The sequence below is a fragment of the Ictalurus punctatus genome, chromosome 22 (assembly GCF_001660625.3).
Source record: "Ictalurus punctatus breed USDA103 chromosome 22, Coco_2.0, whole genome shotgun sequence".
Taxonomy (NCBI): domain Eukaryota; kingdom Metazoa; phylum Chordata; class Actinopteri; order Siluriformes; family Ictaluridae; genus Ictalurus; species Ictalurus punctatus.
The window spans coordinates 16,368,797-16,385,749 of record NC_030437.2 but is presented as its reverse complement, the minus strand read 5'-3'; the positions used below and the strand labels follow the sequence as shown (position 1 = coordinate 16,385,749).

At 44.2% G+C, this 16,953-nt stretch overlaps 2 protein-coding genes across 2 annotated transcripts in view; both read left to right on the top strand.

The window, feature by feature from the left end:
* Positions 1–170: 170 nt before the first annotated feature.
* pes (pescadillo) lies at positions 171–12,222 on the top strand. The gene is made up of 15 exons (XM_017452495.3): positions 171–348; positions 2,250–2,329; positions 2,638–2,791; positions 3,071–3,180; positions 3,299–3,470; positions 4,060–4,149; positions 5,628–5,744; positions 6,690–6,767; positions 6,882–6,971; positions 7,467–7,597; positions 7,771–7,896; positions 9,725–9,909; positions 10,013–10,152; positions 11,677–11,844; positions 12,080–12,222. The coding sequence occupies exons 1-15, from the start codon at positions 325–327 to the stop codon at positions 12,158–12,160; spliced, it is 1,746 nt and encodes a 581-aa protein (XP_017307984.1). The 5' UTR covers positions 171–324; the 3' UTR covers positions 12,161–12,222.
* A 4,201-nt stretch (positions 12,223–16,423) lies between these two features.
* The window catches only part of gal3st1a (galactose-3-O-sulfotransferase 1a), a 12,778-nt gene continuing 12,248 nt past the window's right edge, over positions 16,424–16,953 (top strand). The window contains exon 1 of the mRNA XM_017452124.3: positions 16,424–16,858. The gene's annotated coding sequence lies outside the window, so the exon portion shown is untranslated. The remainder of the gene's footprint in view (positions 16,859–16,953) is intronic.

Here is a 16,953-nt window from a genome sequence, read left to right as displayed (position 1 = left end):
TAAAAGAATGAAAATAACTGGGAATAAAGAAAGAAACAAAGACAGAAATAAAATAAAAGAAATACAGACAGAAGAGGGGGGCATTTTAATAAAACGTTAAGTTTGTTTTGTTTTTTATTCAGGCGATCTCGCGGGCTCTCTGACACACACAGCGGTCCTTCTGTCGCGGGTTATTGACGTCACTCAGCGCACGTGTAGACGGAACTCTACACTGATGTCGGCTGCGGGCTTCGGTGTTTAGCTTTGTCGTAGTTTATTGTGTTTATAAATATAGCAGTGAGTTCTCTGTGTGCAGTGTAGTTAGTGTGTGTAAAATTCTCCGCGATGGGGGGTTTACAGAAGAAGAAGGTGAGTACAGCGCGCGCTTTAATGCGAGATAAGAGTTGTCCGTGTCGCTTTGGGCCGATGTGAGCGTCACACTGTGGGACTGGGACAGGATTTCTACACGTTGCTTTAATCATTGTGGAATACGTAATCTCTTTCCTGCATGCTGGATGTTAAGTTATGTTAAGTAATATAATATAATATAATATAATATAATGTAATGTAATGTAATGTAATGTTCGCAGTTGTATGAGTTTTTAACGTATTAAGCTCTCCTGATCTGCACGTCACGAGCTCATTTACACTTGACTCCAGTGTCCATGAGGAGCTCCTCCTGTCCTGCATGTGGTGCAGAGTGTGGGATAAAGTTAGAGTTCATAAGATCACCTCTTCCATACCAGAGTTCAAACAATAAACCACGTTAGAGGGGAGATGTAGGCAGAAATCACTTGCAGAAGAAAAAAAAAAAAACAAATCATAGAAAAGCATCTTTTAGTTTGTGGGTTATTATGTGGAATGTTATTATAGAAATGTGATTAAAATTTTTTTCATGTTTATCTATTTACATTTTTTTTACTACCTGTAATTAATTCCCTTTTGTCAAGTTATGCAACATAATGTCACAATACACGAGTCCCAGTAATAATAATAATCTTCCTCTTATTATTATTATTATTATTATTATTATTATTATGCTACATACAACCACAGGCAACATTATTTATTTGTTTTTACTGGTGCCACTTACAACCACACTAATTTTATTATTATTATTATTATTATTATTACTACTACTACTATTATGCCACATACAACCACACTATTTATTATTATTATTATTATTATTATTATTACTACTACTACTACTACTACTACTACTATTATGCCACATACAACCACACTAATTATTATTATCATTATTATCATTATTATTATGCTACATACAACCACAGGCAACATTATTTATTTGTTTTTTACTGGTGCCACATACAACCACACTATTTATTATTATTATTATTATTATTATTATTATTACTACTACTATTATGCCACATACAACCATAATAATAATAGCTATTTACATTGCACATTTGATTGAATAAAATAATGATACATGGAAAACATGAATAATAATAATAAGAGGAAGAAGAATAAAAACAAAGGGAAAAGATGAATAGAATAAAGAAGTAGTTGAATTCAAATCAAATGAAAGGGTGTTGTGATTAAATTATGACGACGCTTTAAAAAAAATGTTTTTTATGTGAACGTTCCACCAAATCCTTGAACACGTTTGCCTCGGCTCCAGGCAAGCGTTCGGCAATTTGAACATGGAAGAACTTGTCCGCTATAACTCCGCATGAGACGGTATAACCGCCCTGGGCCTCATTTATCAAACTGGATATTAACGGATTTATGTGTGAATCGTTTGCACGAGTGTTTTTACGAGACCTGTTCTGGGATTCGGGAGAATCCTGTGAATTCGGAAAAGCGTCTGTATCCTCCTCGTGCTCCTGAGGGTGTGTAAATTTATGCATCAGAAGACCGAGAAACGTAAACCTCGACTCGATCGGCTTCAGATCGTATAGTTTGCATGGATTACAGCACTTATATACAGAATATCCTGGTTTAATTGCTTATTTTTTTATAACCTCTACAGCGTTTAGCGTAAACCAGATATTGGCGAACGTTAGCGTGTACTTGTTAAGTGTTAAACCTAGCGTCGAGTAGGTTGTAGTTTGAATTCCAACGTGTTAACGTGTCCGTTCCATGAAAACGGACATGTTCGACGCGTTATTCTTTCCTAACTAACGAGCCTGCCTTTGCCTCCGAGAGATGTCCCTCTTTCTCGAACGCTGCCTTCACTTTTCAGAAGTAGTTTCTTTCTCGGGGTATGATGTGTCATGACGTGTCTCGTTTCTCCTCAGTACGAGAGCGGCTCAGCCACCAACTACATCAGTAGGAACAAAGCGCGCAAGAAGCTGAGCCTGAGTCTGGCTGATTTCAGGTCAGTGCTGCACCAGACACGGAGAAGATCACATTCGTCTAAATAAGTGGTGGACAAAAAAAGCAATTACTCGACCTTTCGATAAGATTTTCTCTCCTGACTTGAAGCTTTTTACCTGAAGTGACTTATCCTGATGTGTTTCGGTATCTTGGTGTCTCGATATCGGAGTTGGGATGCGTGTGATTACTTTCTTAATGGAAAGCTGGGAAATATTTGCTCTTATAATGCCTGTTTAAGTTGAGATCAAATGCGTCGTGTAGTGAAGTTAGTGCTGTGTTGTTTATTCTGTGCTCATTCTATCTGTGTAGACGATTGTGCATCTTGAAGGGAATTTACCCACATGAACCCAAACACAAGAAGAAGGTCAACAAGGGCTCCACGGCCCAGAGGACCTTCTACCTGCTCAAAGACATCCGCTTCCTCTTGCACGAGCCCATCGTCCGCAAGTTCAGAGAGTACAAGGTGAGCGAGACCGCTGCGACCCCGAGCCACTGTGGGTTAGGACACGAGAAGAAAGGATTTAAACATCTCAAGACGTGCTTTTATTGTTGTCGATTTCCCAAACACATCCAAATACAACCACTTACCAACGATTGCAGTTTTGTTCTGCGGTATAAGAGGAGTAAAACACTTTTAAGACGTGCTGCTATTAGAAAATAATCGCTAGGTTTATTTGAATAAACGTCAGATAAACGTTTCTCATCGTGCTCCTCCTGAGAATGTAATTTCTCCCGCGTTTAGATATTCGTGCGTAAACTGCGGAAGGCGTACGGGAAGGCCGAGTGGGGCTCCGTCGAGAGGCTGAAAGACAACAAACCCGCCTACAAAGTGGACCACATCGTAAAGGAAAGGTGAGGCAGGACGCGGTACCGCTTCTCAACACCAGAGGGCGATATTCACACATCGGACCGCTCGCGTTCGTTTATTTTCGACACGATCCACAAATGACCGCCGTGATGATTCTGACAGGTATCCGACGTTCATCGACGCTCTGCGGGACGTAGACGACGCTCTGTCCATGTGTTTCCTCTTCTCTACGTTCGCGCGCACCGGGAAGTGCCACGTGCAGGTGATCCAGCTGTGCCGCAGACTCAGTGTGGAGTGGATGAACTACATCATCGCTTCGCGCTCGCTCAAAAAGGTAGATGATCGCATTCGTTGCTAAGAGGAGGAGGAGGATGGAATTACCAATTACCGTTATATACATTATATCAGTTTATATTATGTTTACCCCGCCCCTGTACCCTTTACCCCGCCCCTGTACCCTTTATCCCGCCTCTGAACCCTTTATACGTATACCCTTCACCTTGATTATGTCCCTTTCATGCCGCCTCTCTTGCCTTTACGCTGCCGTACCCTTCCCGCCGCCTCTGTTCTTTTCACGCCGCCTCAGTACCCTTTACGCTGCCTCTGTACCATTTATCCTTGTACCTTTTACCCTGCCTCTGTCTTCTTTGTGCCACCTCTTTACTCGTTATCCCTGTGCTCTTTGCACTGCCTCTGTACCCTTTACAGAGGAAGTGAACTTGTATTTTTTGGGTAGACGCATTTCTCCAGAGCGACTTGCATTACTTACTTAGCTTCCGATCAGTCGTCCAACCACCGAGCTACCAGTGCCCCAGCTCTACATATTAACTCTTCATATGTTGCATATTGCCAGCTGATATTATGGCCTACTGTTAAAAACTGCTTCACTAATGTCCTTCCATTTTCATTTATTTTTTTGACAGGTGTTTCTATCCATCAAGGGCATCTATTACCAGGCAGAAGTTCTGGGACAGACCATCACCTGGCTTGTACCCTATCAGTTTGCTCATGACGTAAGTACAGGGGAGACTTGTGGACTCCTGCTTTAACAAAGATCCTCTCGTCACATGCTTTAAATGTGGCGACAGATTATTTGTGTACGTTTGTTGTTCTGACTGTATACGTCGTTCAGTGTATTGCCATTAAACTGCAGTTTATTATACTAGAACTTTAAACTGTAACTTATGCCTTGATCTATAACTCGCTGTATTTCGGTGTAAATTGCGGTAAGTGGTCAGCGTGTTTCTTGGTAAAACTTTAAACTCGCGCCAGCGCAAAAGGTACACCGCGCGTCTTTATCAGACGTCGACACGACGTCCATCTGTCCTCACTCCCAGCCTGGAAATCAAATGCATTTTTAATCGATGGTTTAAACTCGGCTGAGTCAACATGAGCCCGAGGCTGAGCGTGAGAGACCAGAGGTGACGGGAGGGTAAAACCGAGAGGGAGCGGAGAGACTCGTGCTCTCTGGAGACCGCGTGATGGAAATCTGGCCAGTTATAAACCAACTACAGTTAAGCAAACAGTGACGTCCATGTTTTTAGGGTAGATAGAAGAGATTACTGCTAGTAAAGCTGTAAATGCCTGTGGGTCTCCTCCTCACACTGTCGCTTCAGGTGGAGGAGTTTATTGCTGTCGGATTGTTGTGAAGCTGCTTCTGAATCTCAAACATGAGCTACATTATGAATAACTCTGTTGGTATAGTTTGTGCCCGGACCGTCTGTTTTCTGTAATTAATCTGTGTTCATATTTGTTGAGGCACAGGGATCAAATAACAGTATAACTCATTTTCATGACACAAATATAAATTTGATCTTTTTTTAATAAATGTATAATATGTTGGATAAATACTTTGTTTTTAACCGTGTCTGGTTAACCTGCTTCACTGAGGTAAGTTGGCCACACCTTGTTTACCGTGACTGACATGCATAGTCCACGCCTCCTTTACTTGGACTGATGTGTGGACTCCACGCCTCTTTTACTGGGACAGCTGACAGGCCACACCTCCTTTACTTGGACTGATGTGTGGACTCCACGCCTCTTTTACTGGGACAGCTGACAGGCCACACCTCTTTCACTAGGACTGTTGTGTGTGGAGGCCAAGCCTCTTATACTGGTACTGCTTAAGGCAATGCCTCCTTTACTGTGTGGAGGCCACGCCTCTTTTACTGGGACTACTGACAGGCCACGACCTCCTTTACTAGGGTTGACCAGCACTGAGGCCACGCCTCCTTTCATTCGGTCTGACCTGTGCATAGGACTCTTGGGATTGACATTCACAAAGGCCACGCCCCCTTTCTCTGGGACTTACCTGTTCATAGGCCATGCCTTCTTTACAGGGCCTAATGTGCACAGAGGCTACGCTTCCTCTACTAGGCCATGCCTTGCTGCAGTCTAACCCAACGCACACTGTTTTGAATCCGTGCATCCATGTTGTGGATATGTGTAATTGAATGTGTGTGTGTGTGTGTGTGTGTGTGTTCACGTTTAGCATCCTACGGATGTGGATTACAGAGTCATGTCCACTTTCACAGAGTTCTACACCACACTGCTTGGTTTCGTGAACTTCCGACTCTACCAAACCCTCAACCTCGTTTACCCACCCAAGGTAACACACGCATGCGCACGCACGCACGCACGCACATGCAGACAGTATACACTTGTGTAAACACACACTTCTTACAGTTGTACAAAATAATCTCGTGCATTGCTCTATAGTTATTCAGATGAGTGACGAATGAAAGGAAACACTCTTCCAGAACGGTGTACCGAATGACAGTTAAGCCGTTGACATGGCGCCATTGTACCTGTGTGACGTCCAGCAAGACAGTGGTACAAGTCTGAATGCTCGACTCTCACAGTGAGCGGGTTTGCTGTCTCTCTCCCGCCGTGGGGGGTGTTTATTTATTCCACCACCCTGGTTTGACTCCAACTGCATTGCAGTTCAATCAAAAGTTCTTCATGACTCCTTAATCACCTTTATCCTGCGCTGAAACCTTTCAACCTAGATGGGTGTGGTCTCTTCCAGAATGTCTCCGCCCACATCCACAGGGCCCGAGGGCTCACCGAATGGCTTGCTGAGGATGAAAATGATTTAAATCATATGCTCTGACCTTCACACTCGCATAATTGGACGTTTTATAGGAGATTTACAACCGATGTGTTGGATAGCGCTCTCCAACACCAACGGAGAGAAAAAATGTGTCGAGGATTCGATTGTCCAGTTCTTGTGGCCCGACACCTTAATGAGACACTTTATTTTGGGTTTTCTTTTCATTTGTCACTCGTCTCTACATATTAGAGACTTATATAACTGATGTCATTATATAAGGGGGCAGTACGAAGTACTTGTCCTTAAAAAAAAGAACACCGCCATTCTAATATAAGTGTCATGATAAGATGTTTCATGTGTATAAGAACTCGGACGGTGCGATGAGGTTCTAAACAAAGATTGTGGTTAATCTTTAAAATGGGATGGGGGGGGGCATTTACTTTTGAATAGTACATTCTGTGTGTCTGCGTCTCTAATGTATTATTTCCCCCTCTGTTTTAGCTTGATGGAAAAGGAGAGGCGGAGCTCAAGCCTGAATTTGAGGAGGACTACGCCATGGATTCGGAGAGCTACCTGGAGGTTTTGAAATCTTTTTGTTTATCATGATGATCTCCACCTCTCATTCCATCCTCCTCACCCTGATTTAACTAAAACCCACGTGTGTGTGTGTGTATGTGTGTGTGTGTGGTGCAGAAACTGTCAGCGCTGAGCGCCAGTCTGGCTCGTGTCGTCTCCACGGTTGAAGAGGAGGAAGCGGAGATGGACCATTTCCCCGCTGAAGGGGTGAGAGACGATTCCTCTACAGTTAAAGCTGGGTCTGTTCAGGGTTGTGCGAATGTGACCGTGGTAGGGATTTGTGTTTAAAGCTGCTGGCCTCGACGGAGCAATTACAGATTTCGCACCTTTACCTGCAGGTGTTGCACCGGGGAGCTGGTCACTCTGCTTGCACAGCTCTGTTATTAACAAACGCGTTTAAAGTGTGTGAGAAAGCAGCTCTGAGAACATTCATAGCCTTAACATCGAGGCGTTTTAAACAATATAGTCCGCTCTATGAAAGCTGCCTCTGAAATCAACATTTTTGTACCAGTTGCTTAACGTTATAAACACCAATACTGTCGGATTTCTAGAAAATAGATCTGATATAGATATAATCTCGCGTTTCCACCGTACATGACCCGCCCCAAGGGGTGTGTCTTGTGCAACAACAACCGCGAGTATGCTTTGTTGTCAGAGATGTGGCTAAGAAGTTCACTAGTCTGTGCTTGTCGGCGTCCTCAGGAGGACATGGAGAAGATGGAGGTGAGGGAAAAGGCGCAGCATGAAGAGGACAAGCACAAGAAGCTCTTCGAGGGCCTCAAGTTCTTCCTGAACAGAGAAGTGCCGAGAGAATCTCTGGCTTTCATGCTAAGGTGATCGGGAATACGGGATTTAACATGAATGTGTAGATATTTCGAACAGTAGTGGTAAATATTACTACTAGGGAGGGAGGGAGGGAGGGGAGAGATGGCTTTAATGCAAATTCATGCAAGTATGTAAATTTCTCACTCTCTCATTTCCTCTCTCTCTCGGTCTGGGTCTATAGGTGTTTCGGTGCACAGGTCTCCTGGGACAAATCTCTGTGTATCGGCAGCACGTATGACATCACCGACGAGACAATCACGCACCATGTGGTGGACAGACCCAGCCTGGACAAACAGCACATCAACAGGTCAGATACACACCGAGCTGCGTGTAGGTCGGCGACGCAGCACGGACCGCTCAGGCGTCAGTTTGCATACGTTTACATGCATCGCCATTTATGTATTCGCCACCGAGCTACCACTGCTCCTCGTGAAAGTGACATTTCACGCAAATGTAGGTCCCCCGACCGTACGCCCCGCCCCCCTTTCCCGCTCTTAATGTAGTCCCTCAGCTGTCCTCAGTGTGAAAAGATGGATCTCAGCATCATATAGTCGCTGTTGGTAAGGGGAAAATATGCAGAAGACGCTAGAAAAGTAAATAACATGTAGGACCTGGAGGATTTTTCCCGAAGAACAGTGGGCAGTTTAACTTCTCAGGACAGACGAGGGAGTCGTGAAGAACTCTCACAGAACATAAACACAGTCGTGGATCATCCAGGTGACGACACACGGGGTTAAGAATCGAGCGTGTGGAAACTTTTGCACCGGTTCATGTGTGTAAATTCAGTTAGTCTTGTGTGCTACATGTAAACATCGGTCATGTGGAATAGTTTATTCAGAGCAGGACTAAATAAACAACACAATGTCATTTTAATGAGCCCTCTTATTTACCAATTATTAACACTTCTGCAGATTCTGCAAGGCGTACGTAAACTTATGTAGTGTGTGTGTTCGATGCGCGAATATCGAAGAGAATCTTTATAAGGATAATCTTCTTATCCTCCCGTATACGAGCTCTCGTTAAAAATGTATTGAGTCGTGAGGAAGAAGGATGGAGCTCAGAAGGAAGTAGCAGAGATCGGTGTACATGGCTAGTGTGTACATGGCTAGTGCAGTTAGCTTGCTTTGCTAATCTGCGGGTGTAGTATGAAGTCAAGCAGGTTGCGTGTAAATCAACGTTAGAGAGATTGTAAACAAGCCGTGTGGATAAATCCTGTATTTAGCTGTAGGCTGTACGTTTTGGCGAGCAGCACTGACTTCTGCTACTGAACAGTTCGGTTTATTTAGAACAGAAGACGGACAGATCCTTCCGTGTGAATCGCCAAACGGACGCGCCGAACAAACTGCACCTCGAGCACCGGGTACGAGCTCGATTCTTATCTCAAAAGTGCAGCATTTTTGTGACCGGTGACATTTCATCCACGTTTCCTTTCCAGCGTGTGCGGTTTGAAGATGGGTGCTGACCCACAATGCAGTTCTTTCAGCCTCGGCTGTTTTACTCGCCCTTCAATGGCCCTCTTTAATCCACTTCCTGCGTGTGTCTGGTTGTGTACGAGAGAAGCAGTCTTGTGAGTCTCGAGCTTTGGGCTGACGATCTATTTTTGAATTCCTTTCACATGATCTGCCAGATGGTCATGGTACATATATGACCTTCCTACGCTTATTCATGATTTTGCACAACACACACACACTCGCATACAGAACATTCTGTACAATCTCTTTGTTACTTCCTGTTCAGTATAAGTTTAGGCTGTATGTAATTTTGTATGTATATACTGTATGTGCATAAAGTCCGATCTAAAAGTCTGAGTTTACCATCAAGTCTGAGTTTATTAGCTGTTTGGGAAATTTCAATTGAAATGTATCTGAATATCCAAATAGCCAAAATTTGCCTGCATATGTCATACGACGAGTCAGATACGTTAAACACGACAACCCGACTTGGAGAATAAAAGAAGTCTTGACGACATGGTGACAGGCTGGAGCCAGCAGCCAATCAGGAGGGAGAGAGAGAGTGTAAACAAAGCAAGCAGAAGTCTGAGCGTCTGAGATTTATACTGTAACGAGAGGTTTTCTTGTTAAAACCCGGAAGACATTTATTTGTTCTCTACTCATCATGATGGCGTGATTCTGCAGGTACTACATTCAGCCTCAGTGGGTGTACGACTGCGTGAACGCTAAGATGCTCCTTCCGGTGGAGGACTACTTCCTGGGCGTCACACTCCCTCCGCACCTGTCACCCTTCGTGGAGGAGAAGGACGGCGACTACGTTCCTCCAGAGAGGCAGAAACTCCTTTCTCTCCAGAGAGGAGAGAAACCTGGTGAGCACCCGCGTGAATATTTGTGGATTTGTATGTGCGAGCGTTGTTTGTTTGTTTGTTTGTTCTCGGATTCTCTGACCGAGCGGCGTCTTGTTGTCTCCAGTCGCAGAGCAGGATGAGGAGGAAGAGGAGGAGGAAGAGGAGGAGGAAGAAGAGGAGGACGAAGAGGAAGATGAGGAGGAGGAGGAGGAGGAAGAGGAGGCTAAACTGAAAGATATGGAACAGAAGAGAACACAGGGGAAGGTAAGAGCGAGACGTCGACTCGATGATGTTATTACGTCATAAAATAGACGCACCAATCGTATTCTTGTGTTGAAATAGAGGGCAAACATGAAGGACAAGGTGCTGGTGAAAAATTTGCCCCATTAGTGAGCAGATATTTGTAAATTTCTGGGGGGAAAATATTTCGTTGCCAGTATTCCCCTGTTGCACTCTTTGTCATATTGGCGCAGAAAGGTGACGTGTGTAAGCAGTCTAATAGACTAGTTATGAGTGAGGATTATCCGGCTAATAAAGCTTTGCCTCGGCCTTTATCCACCTGCACTAGTCTCCGTCAGTGTTTACAGGCAAATAAAAACTATAAACGGAGGCGTAATCCTGGGCGTCATCTCGAGTACCAACGTTCTCTGGTTTTATCAGTTTGTAGTTTGATCCGTGGGGCAGAGGGGCAGATTATTATAATTATTAAGGAGCCAGAGTAATAAAAATACTTGCAAACTAGCGTCACGTGTTTTACAGCGGCAGGCGGTTCGAGATACGTGATAAAATGACAGATAATACTGATTAAAAATTACGAAACGAATAACCTACTCGGTGTTAATCGAACGGAGCATGTAATACGTGAGCGGAGTTTTTCTGAACCGGCCGTTTAAGCTCCGTACCGAGCCTGACTGAGCACCGGAATGATTCTGAGGAGCGTCACTTGAGCCGCGGCTGTACGCCCGAAGGTGAAGACTCGAGGCGGATTTGCAGCTTGCTGCTGTTTGTCCTGTTCTTAATCCTGCTCTCAGAGTGACTCCGGAGACATTAATCCATCACAGGTGGCCGGTTCGTGCATCCACAGCTCAGTGAATGTGCAAATGATCTGTATACATATTAAACCTCTGAGGTTAACCATTAGCCCTTTTGCTGAGTGTTGGGTGTAAAAGTGAGTTCATTAGCTCACGGTCCGGGTGAACGAGCATGGCTGATTCATGGCAGGTGCTTCATTATACAGCAAGGAAGAACTTAAACGCTAAAATGCTTTAAGAAAAAAAACAAAGTTTTATTTGCATGAGTCTCCGTTATAACGCGTAGTATTAAAGTCGAGCGGTACTAATTTCTGTTGAAAGGATGTTCCGTAGCTATATATAAAACGTGAGGCCTAGGATGAGCACGGGACAGTCTTTACGATTACAGCAGCAGTTCTCCTGCACAAGTGTGTACAGTATCCAGGTGAGATTATCCACCGAAGCAAGATTAAGATTAATGGTGTCCACGTGGGACCGTCCACAGCTGCAGAAAGTGCAGAAGCTCCAAGTTTGTCAGGTCGTGGTCTGTTTTAATGGTCTTTCTTTGTTCAGACCGAAATTCTGAAATGATCCAACAGGGATAGATGAGCACTTGACAGTCTGAAAACCTTGTTGTTTTTTCATTTGGCAAATCCATAACCGTTCGGCGTGTTGGAATCGGAGGGTGGTGTGATTTTTGTATTTGCACAGCGTGAAGAACGAGGAAACTGGCAGACGTGCTGTGCGTGGTTTCTGATTGCGACTATTTGTTTCGCAGGCCTTATCGGTGAAGGTCACCCCTGGAAAGGCGACCACAGACAACAGGCAGCGACTGGAGGAGGAAGAGAAGGCTGAGGAGAAGAGGCTCGCCATCATGATGATGAAGAAGAAGGACAAGTATCTCTACGATAAGATCATGTTCGGGAAGAAGAGGAAGGTCCGAGAGGTAAGACGTTACTCCGCGTTTACGTCTGCCATAGTGAATTCAGCTCGAGACCACCTCTGAGCTAGAGGTGGCGCTAATCATTACACAGTCTATCTATTTGTAAAAGGTTCAACGCTTTGAAGTTAATGGTTGGAGAATTCAAGCATGTGAAATATTAAGTGGTCCGCTCTTAACTCATGATTGAGGTTCCATGATGCACCGCTATTCATTAACCTTGATTCTCCCTCTCCTTCAGGCTAACAAAATGGCAGCCAAGAGAAAAGCGTTCGAGGAGTCCAGCAAATCGGACAGAAAGAAGAAGGCGAAGAAACAGTAGAGGAGAAACGAGAATGGACCTTATTTTTATTATTAAAAATAATTCTATACGTTTATTGGAAACCGTGTCGTGGCCTGTTGAATGCAAAAAAACAAAAACAAAAAAAAATCAACCCAAATAACAGAATGTCTTTTCAATGTTATTTAGGCTTCATGATGACGTTGTATTAAATCAATCCATTTTATTCATGTATTTTAAATGCTTCACCTAATCGTCCCATTGTATTAAAATAATCCATTTTAGTCCGCAGTGTAAAAACACGTTCCTTTTTTTTTTTTTTATTTTCATCAAAATGCAATGAACTCTTTTTTTTATGTTCAATACCATAATATCTCAGATAGACAGATCTCTGAATTTTAGATATTCTCGTCATAGGAACATACCACCGAATTTGATTTAAAAAAAAAAAAAAAACCCCACCAAATCAGATCCAATAGCAAGCCAGTATTGGTTTAATTCTCAAGTCTGAAATTGGGAATAATTAAAGGGCTATCGTCATTAGATGTGACGTCTGGTAGGCCTCGAAGGTCGGTGCTTAGAGGGCGATCTGAAAAGCACTCGCCCTGTCGTCTGATGATCAGGGGGTTCAAATCCGATGATCAGTCCATCCGGCTGGCAAAACCGCCCATGCTTTCTGAGAAGGAGCGCTTGCGTACCGTCTCTCTAAAATCGATCGATCGTGGGCGTCTGTGCACTCGTATGCGGGAGCCGGTAAGATTGTGCGTTCGTCCGAGTGTCTCACTCGGCCTTGTGATCAAGTTGTAGCAGCAATTCGAGAAGATGTGGTTGGCTGGCTTGACATTTCCCAGTTGTTGGCTTCTTATAGGTGGGAACTGGTGACCAAGTTAGGGAGAAAAATTTGAGGAAAAAAAAAATGAATCAGTGCTTGGCCCCCTTGTTTACGACCTCACTGGGAAAGCATTCATTGTCATGGTTTCCATGACGACACAGCCTGGCCACATTATTTCCCCTCCAATATTCTTGGTTCAGGTCCTGCAGACGAGAACATGCTTCGTTGAGAAGCAGGTTTTCGACTCGTTAAGTTTCGCTCTTCATTAGCATTAGGCACAAAGATACTTTGGTCATTCTGCCTCGGTTTCAAGTTTGTAATAAACTCCCCATTGCCTCATTAGTCATGGATCCCGAGTCCAAATGAGCCGGTTTCATTAAATTATTAATCTGTAGAGCTGCCCAGTGTCTATTTCAGGCCTTAATAAATAAGGAGATTCATTATTGGTTGCCAGTTTATCAGGTTCACCTGCCATATAGCTGCACTTTAAAGGTATACGGTTACTTCCTATCTGCTGCTCCAAATCCTTTAACCCCCCCCCCCCCCCCCGTACCCGGTGTATCGATGGAGAAAGACCACCACAGGAACAGCTTAGTATACATTGCCAAGTTCCCAAAGCTTGCACTGTTCAGTATCTTCTAGATGGCTATAATGAAGTTAAAAAAATCTTAGTCCGAGCTGTGTGAGTGGTAGCGTTCGTATCGCGTCCGTAGTGGGCTGTTATGACGTCGTCGTTCCCTTCTCGGCCCACAGTATTAAAGTCATGTCTTTCCTAATGTATAGTATCATTCTATCTCTTTTTGCCTGTCTCTCTTGAAATACAGATGTATGCCCCTTCTGCATTCCAGAAGCTCGCTCTTGCCCTGCCTGGCACTGTGAACTTTGTGTGTGTGTAGGGGCTTGCTCCAACAATGAGCTTAGTGTTTCAGTCCACCAAATGGACATAGTGCTCAGCATAACCTCTGCCTATCTCCATGTTATAGAGAGAGAGAGAATCTGTTATAATCGGAAATGGGGGGAAAACACTGAAGTAATTCCTCAACAGGAATCATTTTGCTTGTGTTTTTGTATCAGAGAGGTAACTAGTGAGTATGACAAAGCTGCCGTCTGACCTTTAGAATAACAATAGAGCACGATACCGATCTTAGTACTGTACCAAAAAAAGAGAAAATGCCAGCCTTCTAACATTTCTGCAGGACAGTGGTCAGAAACGGGTCAGTGGGACTCCTACACTGACAAACAGATGTTCTTCTGTCATGTCGACTATAGCTGACTTCAACAAGTTGCTTTGGTATGACCTTCTGTTTTCAAAACTTCTCAAAAAGCTACAGTTTAAGATGAGTATGAGGAGTTTTGCCTGCATAGAGTTTGTTTGTTTGTTTAAAAAAAACAAGGAATTATCTTCCAAGGAGATAATTCACATCTGGTGTGCCTCAAGGGTCAGTGCTTGGCCGCCTACCCATTGCGCACCACTGCACTGGGAACAGTCATCCAATCTCACGTATCCTTTAAGCGCTTAAAGAATACGCTGATACTCCGCTCTCCCTGTCTTTCTCACCTGAGGACATCTTGGTCAGATTTAGGATCACCTCTAAGTTAACCTTTCTCATTGTGGCCTGTCCCTCAAAGCATCCTCATCAAGCTTGGATTATCAGTGCTGCTACCATTAAGATCATGTAGAAACCGTGAACTGAGAAGGATATTAATTCCTGTAGGTTGCCACATCAGGTGATGACCGGTGTCCCTAACAGACCTGTGCTTCTCCATCCTGTTTTATCTCAGCGCACCACCATGTAGGAAGCAGTTGTCCAGTCTCCTAGCATTCCCTTGTCCATTCTTCAGGGTTACCTTTGCTCCGAAAGACCTCTGCGCATGAGCATGCTTGTTAAATTTCCTTATAGACACCTCAGCCTGGAAGAAGGAAAGACTTCTAGAGGTATGTGGACACCTGACCATCACATCACATACACGCTCCTTCCACAATCCGTTGCCGCAAAGTTGGACGCGCACAATTGTACAGAATGGCTTTTATATGCTGGAGATTTACAATTTCCGTTCACCGGAACGAAGAGGCCCAAACCTGTTCCAGCATGACGGTGCTCCTGTACACAAAGTGAGCTCCATGAACTTTCGACTGGAAGATTTTGAGTGTCCTGCACAGAGCCCTGACCTCAACCCCACTGAACTCCTCTGGGATCAACTGGAACGCCGATTGCACCCCAGACCTCCTCACCTGACCTCAGTACCCGATCTCACTAACGCTCTTTTTTCAGACTATGCAAAAACAGATTTCTAAAAGCGGTGTAATATGTGCGGCCGTGGCTCGGGTGGTAGAGCGGGTTGTCCACTAATCGTAGGGTTGGCGGTTCGGTTCCCCGCCCACGTGACTCCACGTACCGAAGTGTCCTTGTTGAAGACGCTGAACCCCGAATTGCTCCCGATGACAAGTTAGCGCCTTGCATGGCAGCTCTGCTACTGTGAGTGTGTGTGTGAATGGGTGAATGAGAACCAGTGTAAAGTTCAGACCATTTACCAATAGTCGATGTGCGAGGAGGCATTTTTTGGAAGGAGTCTCCAGTGTCGGTGCTTTGTAACAGTCAGACATAAAGCTGTAACTTTAAGTTCTCCACCACAGGAAAGACTTCACGATGGGGTGTCTTACTGTAACATGAATAGCTGCATTGTTGTTTTAATCTTTGTCAAGAGATAAGAAGAAAATAAATAACAGGTTGGTGAGGAAACAACTTTATATCAGGAACTGATATGGCTGATGTTCCATAACATCAATAACGCGAGCATAAATTGGTAATATAACGTAACCTTTTTACAATCCTCTGGACCTTGGTGTTACTAGAGAAATGATCAATGATGTGGCGTGACACCATCCTGTCCTTGATTATGTCCCCTCAAGTGTTCCCTTCCTTACTTAAGAAAAACCTCAAGACACATTAGTGTTAAAAGCACCATTTTCCCAAGAGCGTGTATCTTGATCTGTCTTTATATCCCGCTTTGTATCATCTCATCCAGTGTGACCACCATTTACCACAAACCCATTTTCTTGCAGTTACTCATGTTACCTTATTATTGTATCCTGAATATATCATTTGTAGCTCCTTATGCTTCCTACAATTGTAAGGCACTTGCTTGTGGTCTGGAGTGTGTGTTCTGCTTGTGGCTTGTAAGTTGCTTCATATTTAAAAAAGAAAATAAAAGAGAAGAGTTTTTCAAATGTAATGCAATTGGTACAATGAACGGCTTTGTTCGTGGTTGCGCTTAGGCTTTCTGTAAATCTCAGTGGATTCAAGGTGGCTTACAAGCCTATCTATCAGTTTTCAGCGCAGACTTGGACTCCACGCTCTGCTCTCAATGGTGCTCTGTGTGTTTACCGAATAGACACCAGGCCCTCCTCCCTCTTTTCTTTTCTTCCCTTCTCACTCTCGCTCTTGTTGTCTGTCTCACTTGCTCTTGTGCTCTGTTTGCCTTTTTACCACACCCCCCACCTTTACACACACACACACACACAGAGTGACAAGAGCAGTTCACAGCGGTGCAGCAGATCTGACGCTACAGGGAATAGTTGAGGTTTTTTTTTTTTTTGGAGTTCACAGGAAGTGGAGGTGAAACTGGAAGAGAGCGGGACAGACAGATTGTTTGAGAGTGATAGTGAGAGTGAGGAGGTGTGGTTTAAGAACACGTCAGGTGCTGTGAGAGAGAGGTTTGGGAGTGAAAGGATCCCACACAACAGGAAAGCAGAGAGCATGAGCGCTCGGTGTTAGGAGGTTGAAAGCGACGACAGTTAAGGGGCAGGACAGGAGGGTTGGAGGGAGATGTGGATCTACTCCCATGCTCGTGCTCCCGTCCTCGTGTTTCCGCCTGTCCGGCTGGGATGAGCAGATCCACTCTCTGAGGTACGTCCACCACGTGCACACTTCTCTCCAGCATGAATGCATTCCGATTGTTGACACGTTTGTTTTTTTTTTCTTTCTTCAAATCACGTTTCGAT